Source organism: Brugia malayi (assembly GCF_000002995.4).
Source record: "Brugia malayi strain FR3 genome assembly, contig: Bm_v4_ChrX_scaffold_001, whole genome shotgun sequence".
Taxonomy (NCBI): domain Eukaryota; kingdom Metazoa; phylum Nematoda; class Chromadorea; order Rhabditida; family Onchocercidae; genus Brugia; species Brugia malayi.
The window spans coordinates 13,943,949-13,954,369 of record NW_025062479.1 but is presented as its reverse complement, the minus strand read 5'-3'; the positions used below and the strand labels follow the sequence as shown (position 1 = coordinate 13,954,369).

Below are 10,421 nucleotides of genomic sequence, written 5' to 3'. Positions count from 1 at the left end.
AAGTGATCTTTCAAATGGATGATTGATTGCTATCGCTAATGATTGCATAAAAAGGTTTCACAAAAAAAAAAAGGTTGCATAAAAATATATAATTACTTCATAACTGCTCTCATATTTCATAGTGATTCTTAAGTTTTTAACTAGAAGGAATAAGCTATATATTGGAGTAATTGAATGTTGTTTTCACAGTGGCATACTATTGATATGGCAATTTTCATTAAAAAACAATATCGACAAACTTTGTGGATTTACGTTTACTTCCATTTGTTATATTTAATTATCATTATTTTCATTCATTGAACTTTAGTATTTCACAGCATAATGTTAAGTAAATTAGAATAGTTATTTTAATGAAGTAACTTAAGATTTTGCTAATCCCAGCAATTACTGAACAAGGGAGAGAAGATTGAAGTGATAAATGACAAACCTTTTTTGAGTACTATTTCGAAATGGCCTCATAAAGTTTCAATAAAGCAGAAATGATATAACAACACGGGATAATATTTAGGAAGCTTAAAATGTTTTCTAAAAGAAAAAAAAAGTCTTAAAAAAAAAAAAACCGAAAGGAAATCCTAACATTTGGGAGATCATATCGTCAGGAAAGAAGCACCAAAAAAAAAAAAAAAGAAAAAAAATTCATTAGCTTTTCATCAATAGCTTTTTTCCTTTTCTTTCTTTTTTTTCTTTCATTTAAAAAATTCTACATAAAAGACAAAATGTTTCAATAATTTTATTTCAATTATAATAGATTAAATAAATCAAGAAAGAATGAACATTATAAAATGATAAACAAACAAGGTTTATTATGCGCTAGCAATTAAAGATGTGGAATATTAATAAATCAATACAATTTTTGCAAATTTTAATTAAAGATATAAAATAAACAAGATATAAGTTTAATTTAAGAAACATTTGAGAGTAAAACAACAATTTTTGAGTGCTAAACTTGATGCTAATCTTTCACTCGTATTCAGAGAGACAGAGAGAGAGAGAGAGGAAGAGGGAGAGATGGAAGTCATTTGGTGAATGTAAAGAGAACACACCCATTCTTCTCTTTGCGTTATACTTAATGTATCCGTAAAGCTGCTTACTGCTAATATTGATAGTTTAGTTTATTATCTCAAACAAACAGTAAATTTTTAAGCTTCATTGTTCATTTATCAATAATGTGCTTATGTTATTCAAGAAAAAAAAAAAAAAAAAAAAACTGAGGATGTATTTTTTCTTCGTCTTTTTTTCAGGTTTTTTTGATTTCGCAAAAATAAACATCAATAACATAAAGAAGATTAATCATTCTAATAAATTCTTTGTATGTAAAGATATGTTGTATAATGTCAATATATTCTGGCAAGAAAAAAAAGAAGGAAAGATTTCTTGCAAATAAATGAATCAAGTATGATGCGATATTGCTAATACATGTTATTTCTGTAAAAAATTCTGATATAAGATAAAACATGAACAAATCAAACAACAGAAATGCAACATAAATCTGTTAATTTACTATTTTTTTGATACTATAAAAACTAAAACATGAACGAGTCAAATAAGAGAAACGCAATGTACATTCTACTAATTTTTCCCTTTCTTTGATTCGATAAAACTTCTGAATTGCTGCAACACAATTTCTTCTTTTTTCTTTCGTTCATCATGAGTAAAACCACTCAAAAGACGTTTCTCTTCAGCTGTCATAACCTGAAAACAATTTTTGCAAAATATGCTTTATATTTCAATATAAAAGATATTTATTTTAGAAAAAACCATAAAACAAACAGTCCGAATACCTTCACCAGTTTAAGTTACACTATAACAATTAATACTAAGTTAACCTGATTTTCTTTTCTCAAACGAGTTGCTTCCATACTTTTATGCCTTGTACCGCTCATCACATAACCTATTTTTTCATATTCTGAAATTTCTGCTGATGAAAGACCTATTTCACCACGTCGAGGTATTCGTTTTCCTTGTGCAATATAAGAAGCCATCGCTGCTGCTTCTCCCCGTAACATATCCTTCCCATAGCTGAAAAATTTCATAGCTAAATTTATCTCCGATACCTTGCATATTTATAACAAACTAATAATTTTCATTTTGTTATTAAAATGATTTTATTTTGGACATTTATAATATTACTGATTTCATTAGTTGGCCAAATTATGCAAAAGACAAACTTACCTAGAATTACCAGAGATTTCAATCAAAAAAAAAAAAAAAAAAAAAAAAAAGAAAAAAGAAAAAAAAAGGAGCCCTTACTTCACTCTTTTTGTAGTATCGATTAAAGCAGCATGTTTCTGTTGAAGATGATCTGGTATTGCGGGTCCTATCATTGCAGCTTCTTCTAATTTCTCTCGGGCTGCTTCAGCTTCTCTCATTTCAGCTGTCACTTCTACCCATTCTTCTTCACTCTCATTCGATGATTTTTTATGCTAGAATACCAAAACTTCGTCAAAAATTGTACACATCCATTTTTTTTCTTTTTGATTTGCATTTAGAATCTAATAACTATTAATATACTGACAATATCTAAAAAATCAGTGACAGATATGAATCTTTCTTTCAAAATATGACAATAAACAAAATAATTTAAAGATTGCAAGAAAGAGAACAAGTCAAGCATTATACCATCACGAGTTTGATAAAATATATACGATATGTACATCAAAAGTAAAATAAAATTTAATAAATAAAGAAATAAGCATCCAATAAGAAACTTTTTTCTTGTGCTTCTTTTTCTTTCCTTTCTCTTTTCTCGATTTTTTTGCTATTTCAGCAGCCTTAATATTCAAAGGTTGTGGTAGCTGTTCCTCCTCCTTTCGAAGCTCTTCCTCCACTCTTTCATACCTAAAGCAATCAATTTGGAAACTTTTATAGCTTCAATAATATTCCACAACTACATCTTTTCCCGCTTTTGTTTAACTAAATAATATGCAAATCATTAATATACAAACTTAATGAGTACTAAAGTTTTATATCATAAATTAAACCTAAAGCTTATAGCTTTGATATGATAAAAAATATACTTACTCCTCATATACTTGGTGTATTTCATGCATAAGAGGAGAACGTCCCCAAACACTGCGTACGCCCCATTCACAACGTCGTTCACGCTCCTTGCGACGTCTAAGACACAGAATGTTTTAAGAAGTCAATAATGTGTTTTATTTTTACACTAGCAGTTTAATAACGATGACAATAAGTCCTTGATGAGTAATCGCAAATTTCAGTACCAAGTTTTAGAATACTAAATTCCACTTCGTATTTTAAAATGTAAACTTCACTTTCTATTTTAAGATAGTTAAAAACTGTTTTTCTGTTCAAAATAACATTCAGTCGCTATTACAAGACAGGGCAAATTCGTTAAAATCAAATCAGACTAGATCTCCTTTTCACCAATAAAAAACAAATCAATTAATTAAGTGAAGAGTAAAAGATCATTACCTCTAATATCAACTTAAACACAAGTTTATCAGAATCGAAAGACCAAATAATCTTTTAAATTAAAAAAGACATAGATTAACATCTACGAGAACGAAATTATGAAAACGATAAGGAGAAAAAATCTACTCTGTCCAGATAGCATCTTCTCGTGCATTCTTTTTTCGTGCATCCAACTCTTGATGATCACTGCTTTCGTCACCGCTGAATTCTTTTTTGATATCTCCACGTTCTGTGAAGGCTGGCGAATGTGATGACCTAAAGAATAAAAATATGAAGATGATTTTAAATCACTAACCAAATTTTACTAGAATAATATCAGGAATATATAATTAAAAAGCAGAGACAACAATTACTAAGTGAATAATAAAGGAAATACAACGAAAGAAAAAAAAAAACTAAAATACCTTGGCATTTTCCAAGATTTAGATACATAACACCGTTCATGAGACCATGAACGACTGCTTCTTCTCTTATAATCTTCTCTAGAACGACTTCGTCTCCTATATTCTTCACCACGTTTTGCAGTTCGTCTTTGATTTCCATCTTGAACTTTCGGCGATCGTGAACGATGTGACTGATAAAATCGATGGCCACGATTAGATGACGAATCTTGTCTAAAAAAAAAAAAAAAAAAAAAAAGCTGCAAATATTTTAAGCATAGAAAAATGTGTACGCGAAGAGTCGATGCAGAAAACAGTTTGATGAAATAACTGAGATACTAGTCTATAAGTTAAAATTTAGCATGAATGGATAAACCAAGGATAAATCTTCATTTTTTTTTTCTTCACCTTAAAAGGTAGAACATTTGATAGAGAAGCTATGAGTGAAAACGAAGTCTAAAAATGTAGCAAAAAGAGATAAATCTAAAAATGTAGCAAAAATGATTTACAGAAACTATTTAAGGAAATATACTAACCTTCTGAAATACTCGTCATTTTTCCGACTGAATTTTACGGGTAAGCTGTCATCATCGGAATGCTCGAACTCTCTTCGCTTTTGTTCTTTTCCTCTCTTCCCATTTTGACTTCTCCTGTCTCTTGAATGTACCTCGACTAATGACGTTGTTGAATGTCGATCACTGTCATCATCACTTTCGCTATATTCTGCTGAACTACTTGCTGAAAAATCAGGACTTTCCTTTAAACCATTCGTCCGAGATTTCATAACTTGTACTTTGATCTGAAAACTATAAACGAGCTTAAACAGGCATAAGTTAAACTTTTTTAACGTACGAATCAAAAAAAAAAAAAAAAAAAAGAGTTGAATTCATTTCCCTCGCCACAAACCAAAGGTTTACTAAAACAAATTTATAACTGAGTAATGCCTATATCACTAATTATATAGAATGAAAAATGAAACAAAAAATATAAAACAATAGGAAGTGAAAAGTGGAAAATAAAACTTAAAGCTCTAAAACTGGATAACATTTTGTGTGTACTTCATTATTCCCTACACTACCATTATTAACATTTATTCCCATTTTTGATTTTCATATTTTTTTTTTCAAAAATTTCTATCATCTCTAGCCAAGCTTAAAATATTTCCGTCACTTCTAGCTAAGCACAAAATATTTCTAACACTTCTAGTCAAACATCTTTCACAAATTTCATTTTGCATCAACATTTTAATTCTGTTATTTAACTAACCGCATCTTAGGAAATTCTACTTTTAATTTCTAAATAAAAAAATTATCACCAATCAATCATCAATTACTGAAATAATGAAGTGATGTATGAACGAATTTTACATTTAAGTGATACAATTATCATTTATGAAGATTTTTATCGGAAAATATTCGAGAAATATTACTGACTTAAGATGCGAGATGATTAGAGCATTTTGGATGTTATTTTATTTTCTAATGATATGCTTTTCTAACAGTTTTTTCAATCATTGTTAAATTATGCAATGTAAATTATGAATTTATCTCAGTTCATCATTTCAAATGTCTAACTTTAAATGGACAATAGGAAAAAAAAGTAAAAGTTAAGAGCAGAAGTGAAAGTGAAAGAAGGGAATGCAGAAAATTTGAAAGATAAAATAAAAAATGCGTAACCCTGAAACGAATCATGGAAACACCACACCAATTTGCATGCGACACTCACCCAAACTTTCGATATATTTCATTTTTTCTCCTCCTCCTTGTTCTTTTTCTTCTTTTTCCTCTCCTTCTTCTCTCATTCCTTATCTTCTTTCTCTTTCTCCTTCTCATCCTAATGCATTGTGCTATTTCATTATTTTTCAAGAAATTTTGTTGCTTTATGAGTATTTTTAAGAAAATACAAGAAAAAAAGCTTTTGTATAACTTTCTTTAATCATTTCATAGCCTTATAATATGGATGTATGGAAGATAATTTATTTCAGAGAAAAAAGTAATTATTATTATTGATAGGGATTAATAGTGATAACTGTTGATAATTACTGACAATTCATGATTATTAATGATTACTGGCAACATTGATGATTATTTGATTATTATTGATAATCCTCACTAATAATAATTATTTAGGAGTACTGATTTTTTTGCACAGCAGTCGAAAAACCTCAATTTAAAAGCTAAATTACATTTCTTAACAATTAAATTAATCTTTAAAGAACTTTTAATAAATGATTTAAAAGAAAAAGAAAAGTTTTGTCAGCGATTTCAAAGTTAGCTTCGTACTATAACTGTATCTTATGTTTTCATGTTTCTGAAATCTAATTTTTCCAAAGAAAAGTAACAACAGAAAGTTTTTTACCATTCTTAAAATTATCCAATTCTAAACATTTTATTGTGCAATTTTTTCATCCTTTGGATTATAAAACTTGAAATGCTACTTTAAGTAACTTCAGAATTGTTACAATGATTTTTGTGATTATCTCTCATCAATTAAAATGCTAATTGTTTGGAAAATCGTGTATATTTGTGAAAAAAAATTCACCATGTAAAAAAAGTTCTATTCTCCTATTTTAACAGCTTGAAATGTTCCTTATAGTTTCTGGATTGCAACTGTAAGGTTTTGCAGAATTTTTTATTAAACTTTCATGGTGTTATATCTTTTCATAATTGCAGTTGGTTATAATATAACACATATGGAAAAGTGTAAACTTCCAGTAAAATAAGCGGAATTTCTCTAATTTTATTCTTTCAAATAGAAAAAATGAGTCATAGCAGATAAGTTAAACCTGATGAAGACTAGAAATATAATGGTATTTTAAAATGCACAAAAAAATAAGTTCTTATTTACGAGCAATTTTTTACAGAACTTTAATCGAAAACTAAAATTAAAACTAGCCGAAGAAAGAATGAATGAGTCATTTGAAAATATCTTACATTGCGAAATAATTTCAACTATTAGTATGATTTATTTAGTCTAACAATGGTTTGTGACAAAACTCTTTAATATTACTTTTCTCAACATTTTACAGTTCTAATCTTAGTAGTGATAAATTGCATATTAGTAAGAGTTATAAACGAAATGTTTAGGATATTATAAATTTGAATATGAAAGTTTAATGCTTTTTTCCAGACAATATATTTAGAAAAATTTATACATTTCATTGTAAATGCACTATTGTTTTTGCATGAAACAAGTCAAGAAAAAAAAAAGAGCTTAGATATACTTTAAAATATGCTTTAATATGACTTATTTGTCTTCGAAACTTTTTTTATTTGAATTTTAATTTTTTTATCTTTCCTTTATTTTTATTTTTTTTTTTTTTTAGACATTGAGAAAAAAAATTTTTTTTCTTTGTTTGGACTTTGAATTTTTATCATAGCTAACAAAATCAAAAATAAAATTATGATTTTGAAAAGAGCATTAGCTTCTATACGTCTTTAATCTATTGATAATGAAAATATTCCTACAGTATCTATACAGGATGAAAGTGATGAAAGGGATGAAAATGATGAATTTATTGCTTATATTATGATAAATATAAGCTAAGTTATTATAGTTAAATATAGCATTTTGTACGACTTCCTAAATACTAGAATTACTTCGAATACGTTGGAATTATTAATACTTAGAATTATAAATTTTTGGAATTTTTCAATATGGTTTGTTTTCAAATGACTTAAGAAATTAGATGTTAAAAGAGAAAAGAAAATCAAAATTTTTTTTCTTTTTAAATTTTAGTAATTTTCATAATTTGGAATTTCATCATTTACAATGAAACCTTCATTTGATGATGTTAAATTTGATTAAATATTGATTGATGAATTTTCGTTTGTATATATGTGTGGTAATACTTTTTTCAGAAGATGTTTAAATAAACATACAGCTAGTGATGTACTATTTGCTTAAAACAAACAAAAAAATAAACTCAAATATAATTCCAAAACAGAAATTCCTACAGTTCATTGGCTATATTACATTTTGCTCAATTGATGTTCTTCAGGAAAAAGAAGGTCTGTGAATTCATATTTGTAGAAATATTAGTAGAATTTATAATAGTTCTTTGAAACAATGTAATTTCGACCTGATTTTTTATTGATATAGTTTATGATATAATGAACAAAATTTAAATGTAAGTTTTTAACATGAATGGGGACGTAGAAATTATTAAACGTAGAATTTTTAACATAAAAGACATAGAAGTTAATTCTTCTTTGTATAAATAATTGAATATCTTAGAATAAAAAAAGAACATTCATTATTTTGTTTGGATTGGTAGTTTATTGAAATATTTTGCAAATTAAAACTTCTTTCATTACTGCTACATATTCCATTTTTTTTTCATCGTTAAATTTTAACTTTTGATAATAACTCTTTACGAATTAATAAGTTCTATGTATATATTAAAAATCATTACTTTTAAAGAAAGTAAATTTTCACCAATGATTATCCACCTATTATTCCAATTTAATGTATTAAAAAAAGTGAAAATTCAAAAACTGTGGATATTTAGTGTAAAAAAATGATTTTTTGGATATTTGTTCTTTTTTTTTAAAAAAAGAAAGGGACAGAAAATAAATGAACTTTTAAATAGTGCATTTTTCTTTCCTTCTTTTCAGCCTGAAGTATCAGTGGGACCAGTAAGTCCAGTTCGACCAATAACATCAATTGAATCATTCAGTCCAGTTTCTTCATCAAAAAATACTTCTTGGCGTCAACATATAAAAGAAGTAAACAATAACAACAATGAACATAGAAAACTATTTGATGGTTACCGTCCAGTAACACCGATACAGCCATTTGATATTTTACCTGTTTCAATTCCACGTATCGAAATTGATAAGGCTATCAACAATACTTTTCCATCACGACAAAATCATTGCAACGATACGTTTTACGGTTCATTTTTTTTTTTTTTTTTTTTATCAATTCTTTTTTTTCTTAAAAGCTTTTATCAATTTTCTTCGTTTAACGCTTTTCATCCACTTTTTTTTCCTTTTTTGTCTGAATCTTGAGCAAAAGATGTAATTTTATATTCAAATATTTTTTTGTTATAGTTTACTATAGCTTCTATAAATATATTTGATTTCTTTTTAATAATTTTTTTTTCTTAAGTAAAACTTTAGCAAATTTTAACTTTCCATTTATTTTATAAGTTTAAGATAAATTTAAATTATCGTTATTTATTTAGCATAAGAAGAAATATCGTTGTATGTAATTAGCATTCTGAAAATAACACTTAATTGTGGTACATTTTCTAAAAAATTTTTTTTAATACTCATTTATTTTCCATAATACTTTTTAAATTTTTTAAATAATACTTAGCCCTAATAACTATAACACTATTTCAGAGCATTCACCGCGATCTGATGATTCCCGTGTTTTATCTCAATCAAGTCATTCCGGTAGCGGTGGCATAGTACCATCAGTAAATTCTATTTCTGTGTCTAATTCGATAGGTCCACTCAAAAAAATTATCAAAGAAAGTCGTTGGATATCGGTGCATAATGGGCAACCGGTCAGTCCTTACGTTAGGACTATTACGTATGTTCCCAAATATTCCGAGGATGAATATATTCTGAATGCATGCAACGATAGGAATTATCATTGTAATAACAAATATAATTTACAAGAAAAGTAAGCTTTATGAATAATTTAAATACGTAAAGTAAATAATCCAATGGATACATCATTACTTTACTAATTATTGAAACTTTTTTGAAATTCTTCCTCACTGATTAAATTTGATTGAATTTTGTAAATTATCCTTTGAATAATTTCATATAAGTTAGCAATTGAAATAATAATTAAATAAATTTTATTTAATAAAAATTCATTTATTTCTAAAATTTTCTCATTTACTCTGACTTAAATTTATTTTAAGGCAAGTAACCTATGAAGATGAAAGATATTCATCAAAACATATCAGAACAACAAATTCATATGGTCGATGTTCTCTTTTTATTCATAATCCATTGTATAGTGATTGATCGTTTTATATCTATTTACATTTGCCCTTTGCACTTGAATGTTATTACCGAATAGTAATATATACCGAATAGTATATTAGCTTTAATTTAGAAAATTTTCTATCTTCTTTTTATAACAAAAATTTCAGACAATACTTTAATGATTGTTGCATTTGCTCTTTTTTTCTTTTTTTTTTTTTTTTTTTTTTTTTTTGTTTTTGTTTGATTTTTAAATCTTTTGCTTTTGATATTTTTATTTTTGTATTTATATTTTCGTACGAATAATTCAGGAAGAAAGTTTATACGCATTAATAAAAATTTTTCAATGGAACTTTTTTACAAATTTTTAATTAATAAATTTTTTGGTAATTTGCACATATTTTACTGTTTATTTAAATTTTTTCAGATATGAAAGAAATTTTTATACTTTTATATTAAATAACTGAAGTCATACTTCAACATAGCAAAAAATTTTGAAATCATTGAAAGATATCATTGTTGTTATTTTCTCATAATAATTAGTCATAGCTGAATTTTTCATTATTATGTTTTGATAAATACACGCAATTTTAGTATTTTATTTATTTATGCAAAACTTTTTCATTTCTCCTAATTAAGGATAGAATTTTGATTTTTTCTT

At 26.5% G+C, this 10,421-nt stretch overlaps 2 protein-coding genes across 2 annotated transcripts; one reads left to right on the top strand and one right to left on the bottom strand.

Annotated features, from left to right (window-relative positions):
- Window positions 1-1,569: 1,569 nt before the first annotated feature.
- Window positions 1,570-4,599, bottom strand: Bma-let-504 (conserved hypothetical protein,hypothetical protein; the record flags this gene model as incomplete). Its single annotated transcript, XM_001892464.1, has 8 exons — window positions 1,570-1,692; window positions 1,827-2,019; window positions 2,251-2,423; window positions 2,709-2,838; window positions 3,022-3,117; window positions 3,562-3,690; window positions 3,840-4,049; window positions 4,352-4,599. The coding sequence occupies 8 exons, from the start codon at window positions 4,597-4,599 to the stop codon at window positions 1,570-1,572; spliced, it is 1,302 nt and encodes a 433-aa protein (XP_001892499.1).
- A 3,205-nt stretch (window positions 4,600-7,804) lies between these two features.
- Bm5854 (Uncharacterized protein) lies at window positions 7,805-9,802 on the top strand (the record flags this gene model as incomplete). The annotated part of the gene is made up of 4 exons (XM_043074800.1): window positions 7,805-7,825; window positions 8,432-8,711; window positions 9,164-9,356; window positions 9,697-9,802. The coding sequence occupies 4 exons, from the start codon at window positions 7,805-7,807 to the stop codon at window positions 9,800-9,802; spliced, it is 600 nt and encodes a 199-aa protein (XP_042930734.1).
- Window positions 9,803-10,421: the final 619 nt, after the last annotated feature.